Source organism: Ptiloglossa arizonensis, chromosome 6 (genome assembly GCF_051014685.1).
Source record: "Ptiloglossa arizonensis isolate GNS036 chromosome 6, iyPtiAriz1_principal, whole genome shotgun sequence".
In the NCBI taxonomy this organism is placed as follows: Eukaryota; Metazoa; Arthropoda; class Insecta; order Hymenoptera; family Colletidae; genus Ptiloglossa; species Ptiloglossa arizonensis.
In genome coordinates, this window is record NC_135053.1 from 12,575,632 (window position 1) to 12,593,794 (window position 18,163).

General features: G+C 38.9%; 2 protein-coding genes across 6 annotated transcripts in view; both read left to right on the forward strand.

The window, feature by feature from the left end:
* Positions 1 to 1,187: 1,187 nt before the first annotated feature.
* Positions 1,188 to 9,906, forward strand: LOC143147938 (uncharacterized). 5 transcript variants are annotated; one of them, XM_076313691.1, is made up of 6 exons: positions 3,414 to 3,459; positions 3,549 to 3,650; positions 4,506 to 4,622; positions 5,787 to 6,000; positions 7,809 to 8,707; positions 8,905 to 9,906. In XM_076313691.1, the coding sequence occupies exons 5-6, from the start codon at positions 8,614 to 8,616 to the stop codon at positions 9,129 to 9,131; spliced, it is 321 nt and encodes a 106-aa protein (XP_076169806.1). In that variant the 5' UTR covers positions 3,414 to 3,459; positions 3,549 to 3,650; positions 4,506 to 4,622; positions 5,787 to 6,000; positions 7,809 to 8,613; the 3' UTR covers positions 9,132 to 9,906. The 5 variants fall into 5 exon arrangements, with proteins under 5 accessions (XP_076169810.1, XP_076169808.1, XP_076169806.1 ...); XM_076313695.1 differs by lacking the exons at positions 3,414 to 3,459; positions 3,549 to 3,650 and adding an exon at positions 1,188 to 1,266; XM_076313693.1 differs by lacking the exons at positions 3,414 to 3,459; positions 3,549 to 3,650 and adding an exon at positions 3,365 to 3,410.
* Positions 9,907 to 10,326: 420 nt separating this feature from the next.
* LOC143147935 (uncharacterized) overlaps positions 10,327 to 18,163 on the forward strand; it is a 44,457-nt gene continuing 36,620 nt past the window's right edge. Inside the window, exon 1 of the mRNA XM_076313686.1 lies at positions 10,327 to 10,608. Within this exon, the coding sequence (XP_076169801.1) occupies positions 10,492 to 10,608 (117 nt within the window). The 5' untranslated portion in view covers positions 10,327 to 10,491. The remainder of the gene's footprint in view (positions 10,609 to 18,163) is intronic.

Genomic DNA, 18,163 nt, shown 5'->3' on the forward strand with positions numbered 1-18,163 from the left:
GTATGAATTAAAATAATAATAAATTGTGAATAATAAATGAGATTTAATATTAAATATTCTTGTATATTTCGTATGTTTGTAAAAACTTGTATTAGTTAATTATTTACATTTTGATAAAAGAGCAAATTTGTATACCGAACATTTCCATCAAAATAAACTCATAAATATTTTTGTATTTTTGCTATAATAAATTTATTGAATTGAAAGAAAAAAGAATAATAAATTTACGACTTTATACTTCACAATTTATATTTTAAATATTAGCACACATGATGTACTAAATAAACTGGTGCATAATACAATGTTGTTTAGTAGAAACATATCAATTACTATGCAAAAAGAACATAAAAACAAATTAAAAGTAAATTAAAGAAATACGAGAAACTGCAACTTAAAAGACGATCAATAAAATATTAATAAACAACCAAATGGATTTTATATGTAGAATAAATTCTTTCGTAATGTTTGAATCTGTGTTACAAGTCCAGTATTTGTAACTTGTTATTAAACTGTCTGAAAGATATGAAATTTTCTGCAACAAATTTATTTTTTAGATAATAAATAGTGTTGAGGACATACATATATTCTTGACCTTGTTTTCTGCTCGAAAGGTATATTCATAGTTGATATGTTCAATTATATGCTTTAAATTATACGCGAGAAATAGATAGTGTACCAGGTTTCTCGGACAGGTGCGTAATGATCGCAAGTATTATACGTAAAAGTCAATAATATTTAATTATTTCATAATTCTTAACTTTTGTAGAGTTTTGTTCAAAAATTCGATAATATTATTAATTGATTTTAAATTGTCAATCAAATGTTTCAATATATACGACGGGTCTTAAGGATCTTTGCGAATAAGATGAGACGATTCATTTTTTATTATACGAATTTTTAAGCAAATATCAACTGTACTATTAAAATATAACAAATGCAATAATTAAAATTCGATAACAGTTCATTGTAAGAAATACTTGAAAGTTTCTGCATATCTTACGATTAAATATTATTGCATATTTTAAATGATCTAAATCGCGCAAATACGTTGGGAACCAAACAATATGTATTATTCTCTGTTCTTTGTATTTCAATTTTGAATTAAACATGAATCAATGCATTGATGCGTTTGGTTTTCCCCCATTTGGGAAAGGTTGTAGCTACACTACTGTCGGAGAAAGCGACTATCCACATGCACGACCAGTGACACAAGCATCCACTTACGATACATTATATACACGGAGAAGATCAAAAGATTCTAAGCGGGTACGATTATGCGCTTTATGCATCGGTGTGCATACCCCACCCGCACGGTGAAAACGTATTTTTCACTTGAATTCGATTCTTTCTTCGCAAAGTAGCTCGCACGGCATTAGTATAAAATGGACGTCTTGTACAGGGTGTTTGCTACGGTTTGAAATATAGTACGAGATTAAATATAAATGAACATCGCCTCATAGAATTGAGCTGTGTTTTTATACATCAGATGTAAAAATCGCAACGATCATCGTCAAGTTTTTGCGATGGAAAGGCTGTTTCATGAGAAGTGAAACGACGATCTGGTGGAATATAAATATTTTAATTTTAATTTCTTTTTTAAAGGTTATTTTAATGTCAGTTTGTTTTTTTTTTTTTTAAATATTGTGTAAAAATACAAAAATAAAAATACCACAATCACCTTGAAATATTTTTGGAACAATTAGACTATTTTTATTCTGAGAGGATTTTGAGTAAAAAATATAAAAAATAGTTTCCTTTTTCTATCGTCGTTATCGTTTATTACTTTTCCTTTACAATCAATAGTTCGAACCTTATTTCGAACAGTATTCATCTTGGGATATTCTGTATATATATCTGTACAATATATGTTTCCTCGTATGACCTTTAATGACCTTATTATAGGTCACCTTGAAAGAAATGACCTTGAATCATAAGTATCTGGACTAGTTTTAAAATTCTCGATTAAAAGATAAATAAAAGAACGTAACATTGTAATTAACGAACCTCCTCGTCCAGAATTGCTGTTTTAATGAAAATTTATTACAAATGTTGTAGAAAAATCCCAGACAAGGCAATTGACTTTTTTTATTCTTTATCAAAGTTATATGCAACAGTAGATATATAAATGTGTTACATATATATGTATATACGCGTGGAAAGAAATCGGTGTATAAATGAAATATACAACATTTGTTTGTATATATCGAGAAAAGACGGTAGTTACAACAAATCCGTCGCTCAATTTAACGGTGAAAGTGCGTTATTGTTGTTCAATTGAAGGAATGAAATTCTACCGGATTGCAAGTAACAATTCAAATAGCGAAGTTGCAGCGACATTGATTGATTAATATCGTTCCGGTCTCCCGTTCTAAATCGCCTTTACGTTACATTCTTTCTATTCGATTAAACATTTCATATTATTCGATGATTACTTGTATCCACGATTATTTACCCATCTCTTTGGAAACATGTATTTTATAATACTACTTAAATTGAACTTTACACTTTACAAAACGATGAGACAATCACGCTTCCAAACAATTGTAGAACTAATCAAATTTTCGTGTCTAAAAAGACTCTGTGATAATATTTTCATTATATTTTTCTAATTTACATAGCGAATTGGAGCATTCAAAGTATCGGGTAATTTACGCGAGTAACAAGGTCATTTAAATAGGTCCCTTCAGTTATCTTGGGTCTAATTTCTGTATAAAGTAACTTAAAAATTGATAAAAAATTGACTCTTATAAGGCAAGCGCGATTTCTATACAATATACGTAGATTTTCTTGTGACGGTTAATAAGAGAAAGTCTTGTTTCCACGTATATACGTCCATACAAGTGAATTTAAATCGGGTCAAACGGAAGGTGTATCCGACAATTATATTTACTCTTAATTGTCGCGATAATTTAGTGATAATATTCGTTTCAGTGAATATTAGCCGTAATTCGGTATTTCGTGAAGGTGTTCTTCCTAGAATTACGAACAATCGCACAAGCAACGAAGCTCCACGATTATTTACGATGGTCGTGCGATCGCTCGCGGGTGTACGTTTCCCACTTTCTCCGTGGATTCACTGCTCACAGTTTCTGCACGAGCATTTGCAATCTGCTCGTCTTCTCGTTCCTAAATAATTTGACCGGTTCTGAACGATACGCTGGGAAATGGAGCGCGATGGTTTCTAAATTATTGAATCGAACACAGATATGGAAAAGATTTTCCGTTAAATAGATACTATCTGTAAAAATTAGAATGAAATATTTCACAACAAACAAACAGAAATAATTTTGTCCGAGAGACCGTAACACCACCTACTGGCTAACAACTGAATTCAAATTTGAAATCAATCGGTCATTTAGAACTCGAGACATCGTGTCAACCAGTTTCGAAAATACGGTTTCGAGAAAAACGTGTGTAAAGTTTTTGTTACATCAAATTTCGAATATTCGTCGATTTATGGTATTTATAGTCAATCTGTTATTCCAGGGCTATATTTCGGGAGTTTGTACTAATTTCTGCTTATTTTCCAATAATTACTCCGAGTGTAGATAATGTGCGTAGGATTACAGCTAAAACGTATAACGTCTAAAAACACTGCGACTCCTGAGTGAATAAGTTTGGGGCAAAGGCCCAAATCATAGTATTCAAAGGTCCGTTATTATTTTACATTTCCGCTTCTAAATATCTTCGCAGCAGTCCTTTCTCCGACACATCTTTACATATTGGTTTTATAATTTCAAGCACCATACCGGAGAGGTTAAACTAGACTGTGCGTTCGTTAGAACGTATGGTTCGAGTCGCTGCATAGATCGGTCGATAAATCGTTGCTCGGTAAAACTATGGGAATTAACTTTACACGTAACAAATTTTGATCGCGGCACAATGCATTGCGTGAAATGCCAAGCAGGGCGTTTATCATCGCTGCGGAGTGAAAGAAAGAAGAAAGTGTAAAGATTGTCGCGGTTCGATACGTTTGGCACTTTTGAGAAATTATCTTTACCATCGACAGGGTTAACGCGACTGATCAAACCCCGAGCGGCCATTGAGCATCAAATCGAAACCACGCTTTACTGTAAACTTTGGTTATGTAATGTCGTCGTTCTCGCGATTGGTACCAGAGAGCGTAGGTGTTGGATAAATTTTCATCGCGAAACGTGGATTCCGATAGACCGTTTTTCTCTGTCGAGATCATTGATCGAATCAGAAGGAAGCGTTTCAGGGTATTCGAAAACCAGTAGTATACGTAATTTCGTTTCCGTGGAGAGATGCGGGAAGAAATCATGATAATTTGTTAGCCATCGTAAAATGTATTTAAAATGAAAATGAGAATTAACGAAGTTTTTTCGTTGTTTAAATTAACAGGTATTCTACATAAATTTTGAAATAACAGCGTTATCGTTTACATAACGACTACATAGTTGTTTCAAGATTTATTCGTAATTAGCAAATAGAAAGTTGATAATTATTCAACGAAACTTATAGTAACATTTTTGTTTCATTTTTAGCCGCAGAATACGCTAGTATTATACGAGAACCTGTTGGACATCCTGTACATTTGTGATTTATAGAAATCATTACCGTGATGTGTTTCTGAGGTTATGAATGCTCATGACGAACAAATGGTATGTCGGATATCAATTGAATATATTTGTTGTACCAACGTATTAGTTATTAAACAAAATTCGGTCTACTGACCAGTATTCGTCAGTGATTCAATGTTTCTTGGTTCAATATACCGTGTGCACACGTATTGTTTACTCCATTAACGAAGCAACGCGAATAAACAATTATTCCGAGACCAGTTTCAACTGCGTTTTAATCTGTTTTTCTTTTTTTTTGCTCGTATGAAAAAAATTCCGTACGTCAAATTATTCATTTTATGGCGAGCATTGTACGCGTTAGAGGCGCGCGATTGATTGATACAGATCTATTGTTAATTGCTATCCGCTCACTCCAGTTTCTAAATTTCTAATCGCGCTTAAAGCATTAGCGCGCGCTCGCGCGCGCGTGCGCGCGCATGCATACATTTAAATACATCAGGTCTTTGTGTATTGAATTTCGAGCGTGAATGTTTACGTTGTTAACGACTTCTTACACTCTCGATCGTTAACTTTCTATATTTGCGTTAAGAAACATCCGGATGAATTAAAAAGTTAGCAATTACTCGCGAAATCTACCAACAATCGTACATCGAATCTGTTCGGTGCTCGAGGTATTCATAAGAAGAGCATGGTACTAGATCTTCCGTTGTTAACGAGAAATTGAAAGTATCCGCGAGCATCTTTTTTATTGATAATTGCGCAACCCCGAGTGGAGTGACAACTCGTCTCTTTACTTTCATAGTACAACATTCTCGTTTGTCAAGCGGACTCGTGTGAATTTTCATTGAAATAAAAATACGAAATAATTATTCAAAAATAACGTCTCGATATTTTGTCTCTCGTAACGTTATCCGAAAGTAATCGAGGTGTTCGATACTAACCGGAGTTTCGTACAAGCTGCTAAATAAATAAATTCATTCTTAATAAATTCAAACTTATTTTACGAAATACGATACCGCTTACGAAATACCATAATATTTCAAATAACGTTATTTCGAAAGTGTTCAGATTCGTTGTTGATGCAAAAACAATTTTCGATTCCCGTGCGTTTCAACAAAAGTCACACGCAACGAAATCATCGGTGTCGTGCTCTTCTTCTTTTTTGTTTTTTCTTCTTTTCCCGTGATTTGCCTTTAAAGCGTATTGTAGTAAGAAAATGCAAACATGTCGGTCGAAAAATTTCAGAGGCGGTGCACTCTATTTGTCGTACACGAAACGCGTACGATCTGCATAAGTATTATTTACGTGAGAACAATGCCAACAAGGGGCACGCAAATTTTCGTGTACAGGATGATTAACGACCGCCGAAGTCGAGAAAGAGCAAGGAAAAAAAAAAGTCACCCGATTGCACAACAAATACGACCATGAATGCTCTCTTAAACGCGCGATGCATATGTAGGTACGTACGTGCTGATTTTTATCAAATGTTTCGCCGACACGAGTTACCATAGGGTAGGTACAACGTTTTTGAAAAATGAAACCAATATGGAGAAAAATGAAAGTAAACACGCAGTTGATGACTTGACTTGACAATGACCAAATGACTTGAAAATAATTCCTCTCGAGAAATCGATCAATTCAATCCCTCCTTCGTGAAATTATCACGAGTCGTTCAAAAGTATAAATTGTCTAAGCAACGAGTTACTGATCGTTGGAAGGAACAAAACTTTTATTATCGAATTTCGATTGTTTGACTTTTCCATCGGTAAACAACTCGCTACGTTTTTAATTTACACTTTTGAACAACTTCTTCTACTTGCAATGGTTCCTCTTTCCTTTTCGTCACGACTAAGATTGTTTTCGTTTAAATACGATATTAAGCGTTTGAACGTGTTTCTTCAAATTATGCATCGACTGTGGTTTTATTTTTCTATCGATGACGTTCGTTTATTTTTAACGCTTTATTTTTAAGCATGTTAACGCGTGTGCGTAATTTTCAAGTTGCGCGATAATTTAATTGAATATCGCGCGCCCGCTTGGCGTTTATCTTTAACTTGGCGCGAAATATTCCTGTTAACAGCTGCCGCTATCTTTGCGTTTGAAATTCGTGTTACGTGGGTAGCCCGACACATGTAGGTATACGCACGGTGACGTTCTGCACGCGTTGATAATTCTAATAGCATGTACACACGAAGTAATGAAAATGAAATTGTAACCGAATTTCACCGGAAAACCAGTTATCCCAGCAGAGCGAAGTCGCATTAAATTGGAAAGTAAATAACGATGTAATAAAAAAAAGGAAAAAAAAAAAGAAAAGTGAACACGGTGAAAACATCGATGTTGGAAAATTATGTTAGAATTGCAGCAGGTAACGATTAACGCCGAATTTTAGAAAATACAACAATTCATATCAATTGGAGTTTTTCGTAAAAAATTATAAAAATTATTCTGCGTAAGTTTGATGTTTATCGTAACGTTTTTTCGATCGTAATTTCGATCCTCTTCGGTACGCAATGCGACAATTTGTAAACACGATTGCGCAATAAAATCAATTTATTCTCATTCGCGATTCCTCTTCCCTATGATAAGCGTTCAATCGTTATTATTACAGAGAAGAGAAATTACAAACGAGAACGATAGCTTCGTTTCTCCGCAAGCGTCTATTTTCTTCTTCGCGCTATATACGCATACATTTACGTTAACCGATATTACCGAGTACATACAATTTCTATTATGGCCGACCGATGGAACTTTTCGTTTTTATACCGTTGACTTATATAATTAATCTCTCGTGTTTATCTCCCGAGGAGAGCCACAATTACGGTCGAAAACGTTGCAATTAACGGATTTAACGCATTCGCGCGAAATGAAATATTAATATCATCGGACTATTTTACGAAACACGTAGCGCGCGTGTTTTCCATAATGGCGTACACCGTGAATGCATAAAATCCGCAGTCTAGTTAAAAGTAAATTGTCGTAACGGCGATTTATGGAACGAGACCGAATAGAATTGCGTCCCGAGTGCTGTGCACCGGATAAATAATAAACGTTGCCCCAATAAGTATCACCGTGTCTGAGATTATACCCAGGTATACGGTTACCGCGTGTCATAGTTCGCAAGCGGCGGCTTTATCCCGCGGTGTGTTTCCAGACGCACAATGTCGCGAATTTGGGCCACCATAATCGAGTATAATGACGCGCGGCTGCATTGTAAGTAAATGGTGTAACGCAAGAACGTGCTCTCTAATTGTAAATGTTGTCCAGGGACGTGCAGCGACGATGCACCGCCGGTGAACGGTGGGACCTCCGTTGAACGAATTCATCGCGAGGTTAAAAAACGACCACGGATGAATGCGCGTCGAGGGACGCGCAGAACGCGGAGCGGACGTGTGCGCCGATCCAGTGCGCAGCTTGGACGATTTGCATAACATTCGGCTGGACACACGCGAGGCCCTCTGTCACCGAGACGCGAGGCTCCTGCTACGATTACGAACGCTTCTCAATGGGTTAATCGCGTGAAATTTCGAAAGCACTCGACCGTTGGCCGTGCATTAAACGAACGTCGATAAACAAAAGACTTTCAACGCTTCCTTCTATCATTTCTCTCGATGGTCCCCCCCACCGCTCCCGTTCCCTGTCACGCACAGTTACCCCCACCACCGTTAAACGGACACTGTAATACGAACTTCCTCGGTTCTTCTGGCCGGTCACTTCCTGTACACGGTTAGCGTCGTTTCTACGTACGATTTGCGTCCAATGGGAACAAAAAGTCGAACGAGAAACGGTACGATAGCGTTAACGCGTTCATTTCCGAGCGTTTTTCTTCTTAACGTGAAAACTTTTCACGTGAAAACGAGTCCGTGATTCTCGCAGAGAATCTTACGTATTGTTTATTTCGTTCAATCGACCTGTACATTATTGGGCACTGACCGTGTGTTTTTCCTCCACCGATGTATCTTTGCAACATATTTTCGCCAATTGTAATTTACTTTCTATATTTGTCCATGGTAACGAGTAAGATAATTTTTGTCGATTTTATTTTCAACTTTCGAGAGAAATTACATATTCAATGATACCAAAGTTGGGACCATTGTATGGAATTTTTGATTCGTACAATGTACTGGATTGTGAAAGAGAGAAACAATTCCGAAAATTTGAGCAAGGTATTTGTATATAATTTTTTTCATATATTTGACTCGTTCAAGGTTTATCGTTCGCGTTGTTTCTAAACACAGTACAGAGATTATGGCGGTATATTTTACACGAAAGAGTATCTATGCAACGTAGACTGGTAAAAAGGGATATATGTTGTTCGAAGCTGTCGTGTATCAAGCTTACTAACTAAATATTTTCTTTCCAGATTTCTCCGTGCCCTCGAACACTGAATCACCCAGCAATATCCGTGTCATCCGTGGCCTATGCACCCTACGTCATACCAGTCACCGTGTCTTTCACGGCAGCATCCTAAATCCTATCGCCCCACTCCTGTTTCCAAAGTTCACGAAACCCATTGTCTCTCCTCGGGCCAGTGAGTACCAGGTCGTTTCGAAGTCGACGTTCGACCGCTTTTTCAATCACCGTATCTAATTACCACAGTTACACCGTTACTACTGTTGGCCGCTGAAAAGAACGATCACGAGGGGCACCGCGGGGGGGATGCTTCCCGACTCCGTACGTGGACTGCATTTCCCTACGACTGTCTCGACGGCTGTGCGCGAGGAAAGAGTATGAATTCAATACCGGCCAATAGATGACAGTCCTTGTACGTTTTGTTCACGTGGGGACCACCAAGAATTCCGATTTGAAACTTCTCAAGCTCGTAGACGATCTCGAGAGAAGTATCTTACAATTTTCGTTTCAACAATTTTCCATCCCTCGAGAATGGATGCAACCCTCGAAGTTCGATACATGTTTCTCCGCGTATCTTGAAAACTGCAGAAGATATAAAAAAACGATTACAATTGGATAATTTTTCCCAATTGTAATTGTATTTGGCATGAAATTTCCTCTTATTTCGAATCCTCTTATGATATTTCCGTAATTCCGTAATTCCGTTCACCCAAACGGTATTCGAATCCGCGCGCAAAAAGAGTAGCGGTTCCTCCGCGTTACGCAGACTTGTATCAATCGCGTCGAGATCTCATCCGCGAACGATGGCCGCACCATCGAACGACGACCAAAGGATAATTAAACGTGAAATGTCTCCCGTAGCTACGAAACAGTACTCTCGAAACCATACGTCGTCCGTTTCGGTATTTCGAGCACTTTCACCTTTTACAAAGGGCCATCGGTTGGCTCGCCGTAGTCTCGTACGTTCGGTGGGGCCTTTCTTCGCGTCGTTGTGTTTCGATTTTCCCGAAACACAGCGAGTACAAGATCGCATACGTACGCAGTGGATCGAGCGCCGGGTAACGGGCGCAGATTAACGAGAAAAACGTTGCAAAACTTGCGCCGTAGCGTTCGGTCGTCGCGCTCGCTCTCGCGCTCGTACACTCGCGTTACTTGTAAGCGGGATCCACGTATACTAACGCGTTCCCCGCGTCTCGTTCGCCCACGAACGCAAACAGAAGGCAGAGCCGTGTGTAAGTACGCGCGGCTGTGTTTAGAAAGTCCGACAACGAGAACACGGCGAGGTACACCTTGGTACCAGAAGACATACCCATCGGAAAGGTGTACCAGAAGGTTCACCAGCTTGGTTCGGCCCGGTGGGGGTAACCCTAAGCTAGCGGTGTCAGACGGTGCCGGGCGCTCACTGCTCGTCGATTCGCCGAGCGATCGACACCGAGTGTTCCTCGTCGATCACGAGTAGAGAGGATTTTTCGTTCACGAACGGAGGATCCCGACCTCGTATCTGCGAACGAAGGAGAAGGAAGGAGGACAAGAACGGGGGTTTGGCTCGCGGTAACACCAACTCAGTGCTGAAAGGAGGCTCGAACCTAAGAAGAACATGGAGAAGGAACAGCCGGATTCCTTGGCGACCGTAGCCGTCGTCTCGGAGAAGATGGCCCAGCCGCACAACAATTACGCGCCCAGCGAGGTTTACTCCTCCGCCGAACCACCGCCGGTAAGCATTCAGATCTCCACGAGCGAGAGAACTCCCGTTACGACGGAGAACCCATCCGACCGGAGGGATCTCCGTCTTTTCGTGGAACCGGGCGACAGCAATTTTTCTTTTTTTTTTCTTCTTTTCTTTTCTTTTCTTTCTTTCTCTCTCTTTCTCTTACGTCGAGAACTCACGGGTTTCGCGGAGTCCAGATTCGAGACGGAGCACGAACGATTTTTGCCCGGCCAGCGACGATCGTGGAACGTCTGGGAGAGAATCGAGTTCGTGGAACACGGTTTGTAGGGTCGGGTTTGAATATGTAGATGGTATTATTGTAGCGAAATTTTGAAACGTTACATATCTGTGAAGACAGTATGTCGAAGTCGTGGAATTCATTAAGTGGATCGAGTTTGAAAATTTGTTGAGGTAATTTTTGAGCGAAATTTTGACACGTTGCGTATGTGAAGATTAGATAAGTCGAAATCGTGCAACAAGGTCGTTAATCGAGTTTGAAAATCTATCGGGGTAACTTTGTAGCGAAATTTTGAAACGTTACATGTTTGAAGATGATAAGTCGAATTCGTGAAACACTTTGGAAATCTATTGGGCAATTTTGTAACGAACTTTAGAATTGTTACACCTGTCGAGTGCGTAAGTTATTTACAAATAGTAAAATTCGTTGCAAAAAGATTGTCCATCTTGAATACTGTCGGTAGGTGTAATAACATTATGTTCTCGTCTTCGTTGCAACGAATCGGTCCGCGTTATATTCCTGTTCCTCGAATGATGTTTTTGAAAGTTTCAAACACTCTGCGCGGATCTGCGGTTTCGAAAGCGATTCCCTGAATATTCAATTAAACTTTCGAACTCCCACGACCGAGGGGGAACCTGTTATTCTTTTTTTTTTATTCTTTTCTTGGAAACCGGTGCACGGCGGAGTTTACAGTTTAAAAACAATTCGACACGGTTCGCGACTCCGGAACCACGGAATTGTTTTGTGCATCGATAACGATCACGGTGACGTTGCCACACCGCCGCGCGATGAAAATCATTAACGATTAACCGTGCAGCTCGTAACATTCTTTTCGCGCCTGTTTCGGTCCGGTCCGTTACTCGACTTCGTTCGCGAGGACGTTTACGATCGACGTTAGGTGAAGGGATTCGAGGATGTCGTCGTTCGACGATACCGATTGGTCCCTCCACCAACGATAACCAACTCCAATAAACGTCTTTCGGCGATGGTTTCCACGAGGTATCGAGACAACATTCGGAAAAAAGAGAGAAACTTTTATTCGAAACGTGTCTCAATACAGAGCACAACTTTGCAACAAATACAAAATAAGACGCTGAAAATTAACGTCGAAAATGATCAAATCCGCGACTTGTTTACATCAATGATAAAAAGAAACAAAGATCCTCGAACAATATAACGTTTCGACGTTCCCATAGCTGATAATGAACAATAATAATGAATATCAAGGAGTAGATGCAGACTCTGGTGCATTCCTCGGGTCATTCCCGACCCATCGCGTTCTAACATTATTTCTCCACGATTAGAGCTACTATATCAAACGCTATCGAATCCTCTTGCATTTCCAAGGTCCTTTCGTTGCTTCGTAATATCGAAAACACGAGTGTCACCCGTTCGGGACATCTTTAAAGCAACGACTTCAAGGTTAATTTACATTGAAAATAAAATTACATCTTGGCCAGCTGTGTTATCGAACAGCTTCGATGGAAACCGATGAAAATACAAAATGAAACGTCGGGCTGGTCATGACGAAGACACCGTTTACGGTGTCTGTAGTTGACGCGAGATTTCCATTTTTTCTCCGCGTTTAAACCGAGATGAGCCATTACGCAACGCGACATCACGCTACTGTCGCTTTTCTAAATTGTATTCCGATCTTTGGATGAGATTTCGCGATCGATACATTTACCGTCCCGCGAACCACAATTTATAGAATAAAACGTGCCCGGTGTCGGAGAGATCAATTTCGTCGAGGACGATGTTGCACGCTTGTCGTCGAGAGGATCCGTTGAGAGAGATTTGCCGGGAAAGAGACGTTTCAACGTTGTTAGGTGGATGTTAAACTCGTGCAGCACCGGTTGGCTACGGTACGTTAAATTGATGGCTGCCCGTGAGTGGCAAAAAGTGTATTTTACGAAGTGAGGTCGGCGAATACGGAAGCGTTATAAAAATGTTTACAAGGACACGGACACGAAGAATAATACCAACGTTGATATCGTTTCCACCGGGCATAATATTTCATTTCGATGCCCAGAACGCTTTCCAGTTATAATTTCAACGCTCAATGTATTCCACGCGAATATTCTTTCGTCGACATATGGCGGAGATTTACAGTACTCGGTGCTACATTAACGATTAACGATTTTTACGTACTTGTTTCTTCGTACGGTACGTTTCGTGAGAATGCAATTTTGGTTTTCGAAAATTTTCATTCGTTGGTTCGATATTCATAATTAAAAAGCTTGTACAATATCAACAATTAACAATTTGTACATATTTGTTTCTTCGTACGATACGTTTCGTAAGAATGCAATTTTAGTTTTCGAAAATTTTCATTCGTTGATTCTATATTAGTAATTAAAAAGGTTGACGTACTGGGTTATAGTAATCTACTAACAATAATATTATGCGAGTAAAGCATCGAATGAAAGAAAATATTGATCTCGACGAACAACTAGCAACAACGTATGATTCATTGAAAAATGATTGACACTGAAAACAAGATAAGAAGGTTCGAGGAGAAAAATTTTCATCAGCTGTGTGTAATTTAGACGAACGCTACAAGAGCGATTTTCTTTCGAGTACATGGTGTATTGTTTTTTGTAACGAGTTGTTTTGTAAGTCTCTGCGTGCCTCATTGTGTTAAATAACGCGAATGATTTCCGCCAAGACTGCAAAATCGTAGTTTGCTTCCGCGGTAGTTTATTGCGGTCTTCCAAGCGTTTTGTTCGCTGCTGTTCTAGATTCGCGATTTGAAAACAATACGAAAAACTATGAAACGTGGTTAAGACTTGGAAACAATACGACGAACGTAGATAAGCTGGTAGAAATTATTAGAAATTATATCATATACGATTTATCGTACGAAGATCGCCAAAGAAGAAACAACAAAATATGAATCGAAATTGGAAAAGAATTAAACAAAAGTGGTAAGTATTCTATATCGTACCACGATACCAGCAATAATTGAACCAACACTGAGCATTTAGTTACAAACAAATAATTGAAATGTTCATAGCGACAATCATATTTGTTTTAAATTACTATTTGAAGACATAGACGTATTAGAATTGACACTGAAGAAATTTCCACGAACGAAATAACCGATTTCCGTGAAAGAAGCATTAATGAGTAGACGGAAAAAATGAGAAACTGGTACAAGGGGCCATTATTAACGTACATGGTTAATTATTGTCACGTATATACATTCGTCGACTGTAATTTACTTAATAAGAAAAAAAAAACAAACCAGACGCAAAGGCTTACGAAATGACCTCGTAATGTAGGTTTCGTTGCATAAGTTTCCCTTGAATTTAGCCACAAGTGTAGCAAAAGTGCTACTTCGGATGGAGAAAAAAGACGATTGCTCGAAAATTGTGGTGGATCGATTGAAAAAGGTTCATTAGCTAAAACGTAAGAATATGATTAATGTAATTGGTGCCGGTCGTTGGATATGTTTCATGAATCGCACGAGAACAGGTAGATCGAGATATTTCGTAATACAAAGGAAATGATAAATTATTCTGTGACAAAATTGTGTTACTTTTGAATGCGTTGCTCGCCACAAAGAGCGCGGAAAACCGTGCAACGCACTTCCGTGAAAGTTTCCGGACAAGTTTTTAATTGTACAAGGTATGCGTTCGCGCGGTGCACGTTGATTCGCTCGATCGATTAAAACCCACCGACAAGAACGGAAGAAGTCGAGCAACTTGCGGGAAAAGTAACCTTGTCGCGTTTTACATCTCGTAATTTCCGCGAATGAGATTCTTTGTAACTGGACAAGGATAAGGAGCCCCGGACGTATTCCAACAAGGGGACGAATATTTTCACAAACTTCGATAACGATTGGTGCATCAAGAACGTACGAATACAGCAGTTTGTGTATAATTTTTTAAATTAAAAGAAAAAATGGAAAGATTTTTCTGGAACAACGGGTAAAACAAACGAAAGTTTTCTCCAGTTCTTTTCTCGTTACGCGTGAGAAACGAAAGTAATGTTTATTCAAGTCTTTATTGCGTGTATCGATCGATCAATTTTTCATGTATAATAGAAATTACTTTGTTCAAAGTAATATACAATAGAAATTACTTTATTCAAAGTAATATACAATAGAAATTACTTTATTCAAAGTAATATACAATAGAAATTACTTTACATTACTATATATAAAATATACAATAGAAATTACTTTATTCAAAGATCTTTATTCGCTGTTCGCTTTGGTTTGCCTGTTTTTACAATAAGAAACCGAGTAATTAAATTCGTAATATCGCAATGTTGTAAATTGCGATAAAAGATTTCATAAATGACAAAAAAATCCTCGCGAGTCTAACAAGGTCGAGCGAAACCTGTTTAGAACCGAAACTGGGAAATAAATACTTAATCGGTCCAAGAGTTAATCGCTGGTACCGATCCAGTATTAACATTTCTTTTAGCGTTTCTTTTGCGTTGTTAACCGTTCCAATTCCGCGTTACAGAACAAAAAATAACATTTTTGTTCAGCGTTTCTTTAGCTTTGTTAACCGTTCCAATTCTACGTTACACAAAAAATACACGTGTTTCTTTCACCCGGACGAATCGGTTAACGATGGCGCAACGAACGTATGGTACGTACGCACGCTCGAAGATGAGAAAATAATTCGACGCTTAATTATGCTCGAAAATACAGTTTCTGCTGGGAAGTCCCCCAGAGGAGATGAATTGTACTTAGTGAACGTAAATGACAGGACTCGTAATTCATATTTACCGTACAAGCCCGTTGTTCGTACCGTGCATTCGTTCCGAGTAAACATAAATGCACTGTCATTGGCCGGTAATTTCTCAACGAGAAGTTCGAGAAAACGGTTAATCTCTACCTGGAAGGAATAAAAATTTCGTGGGAACCTTTTCCAGGTTGGTGGCAAAACCAACCTGCTGGATAATGTTGCAAACAGGGAACTGCGAAACGAAAAATCACGCAGCCAACGCGTTCGTTTGGGTATGCAATTAAATAATACTTAGCGAACGAACGCGTAAAGTTATCGACGTGTAAATTAATAAATACCATCCGCGGAGTCCATTAAGATACAAACACACGATGGATATCGCGCGAGAGGTCACACGGACGGGCAAGAGAGCACGATATCGAATTTACGGGACGCGTGTCATTTTATTCTATTGCAGCGGGCGTTTAATCGAACTTTCATATTTCGCGAGCGTGACGACGCGCCTACTGAAAAATCATGCACGACGCGGTTTCATTTTCAACGTCAGCCACGCTTTTTTTCCCATTCGTTTATTCGATTCAAACCGGAAACTTTCTACTATCCGTGAACGCGGCCGCCACAGCGAGGAGCGCCAGACCCGAGAAACTTTCGTGACGATCGTTCGAAACAGTCTTTTGTTTCTTTACGCGTTTCGAGGGAGGCTGGACAAAAATTCGACGCTCAAATTTTCCACGAGACGACCGAACGAGACGCGAGTGACGTCAATGTTTGTTTCGGGGCTGGTTACGTAAAGAATATTTGTCCCTCAAACATCACGGAGAAAGACACGAGAGACAGAGATATACGTACGTATACGAACGCCTCGGACTTTGCTTGACCCGATGTCGATTCTTTTTTCAAATTTTTACGCGGCAAACGGCTCGACGATTTCGAAACGATTCGTACACGTTCGACGTCTTTATCGTATCGACGAGATTACGTTACAAACAATGCAAAAATAACCGATCACGCGAATATACAAGTCGAGGATCGCATAAACACACACATGTACACACACGGGTGTGTACAGTCGGCCGCGTGCGACACGACAGCTGGCGTTTCAGTAGCGTGTCTGAACGCGTTTCACGCATGTGCAGTAGACTGCATTGAAACGAATAGTTCTTATTTCGATGGAGAAAACGCGACGCGTGACACGTGGCGTACAAAACGCTCGTGTCGTCTTGGTTTAATAATATAAGTGAGTTGTAATGGAGAGAAGAACGAGCGGTGAAGAAAAATCGCAAAAAAAGGAACGGCTGCGGGATTATTTATAAGAGCAACGATGGTTGCTCGGTGAAAGGCTGGAATGCAAATAAAAATACTGCAGCAACGGTGGTAATGGTTGTAATATACGATTAAGAGATTTTAATGTTTCAGTCTTATATTTAAGACCAATATATTCCAAGGTATACCTAGTATAACTTAATTGAACATGGCACACAAGTGACTGTAACTTTCTCGAATTTTAATATTACTGAGAAATAAAATAACACATTTTCACTTGTGTTATTATTCAAAACAAGGAAGAGTCACGTATTTTATGAACAATTAGATGTAATCATTCAATCTTGGAATTACCATCAGTTCTTTTGTTTTCGAAATGGTTAGAATGTCTGTGTGAGCTACATTCGGAAATTCGAACTTTTCTTCCTTTTTATCGTCACCTCTTTTTTCCCTTTCTTTTTTTAAATAGTAAGAAAATTTTGTTTCGGTACGGATTAAACCTTCTCTGTTTTTAATCTGTGCACCAAATCTTCAATATCATCTTACGGAGATACTTTAAACATTACAATTATTTTTTCCTGTACTCTTCGTACGTAAGAATACAAGATAAAACAGTAGCATCCCGATTCGTTTCGTATTTCACGTTTGACGCGTAGCACGATTTTCATTCCCCTTTCGTGGCTCGTGTACATAATTATTACATTTGAAAAAGTAGTTCACTCGATGGTGTTCATTCAACGACAACGACGCTCGACCGTTTCACGATTGTTTTCATCGTGAAACCGCAATCGCGCATCGACAACGTTGTACCACCGTCAGATTTCACCCGTAGCGATTTAAACCGCGTTTCTTTTTCAATCGAAGCATGACCGGAATCGCATTTATTCGACTTGAATTCACAAGTATTTGACATTCCGTGTCACGTGCCGACGCCGACACCGTTGCATCGCGTGACAATTACGGTTTCCGGGAAGCGAGCATTTAATTTTCATAGAATCCGTTGGTGTTCTGTTCTGTTTATTTACCAGACTTATTAGATACGTTAACTACAATTTTACGCACCGAAATTACACTTTGATAATACTTTCTGTGCTACCAGCTCGGTAATAGAAGAGAAGTAAAAGAAATCAGATGTACGTGTTCTGGAACAATTCGATATAAAATTAAAAAAAAAAAGAAAGAAAGAAAAGGGGATGTACAATTTTGCAACACTGCATAAATTTATCGGTACGTTTACCGCTTCTGTTGAGTTTATTCGAAAATTGCACGTTTCTGTATTCTATATTCGTACGCGAGACCGATCTCGTCTTCGGTAACGGAATTCCAATGTACGATACTCTCGATGCGGTTAGAAATT

Coding starts and splice junctions, on each gene's coding strand:
- LOC143147938 (XM_076313695.1), top strand. CDS start 8,614: ATGATACCAAAGTTGGGACCATTGTATGGAATTTTTGATTCGTACAAT. Junction 8,708..8,904: donor ATTCCGAAAATTTGAGCAAG/GTATTTGTATAT, acceptor TTTTCTTTCCAG/ATTTCTCCGTGCCCTCGAAC.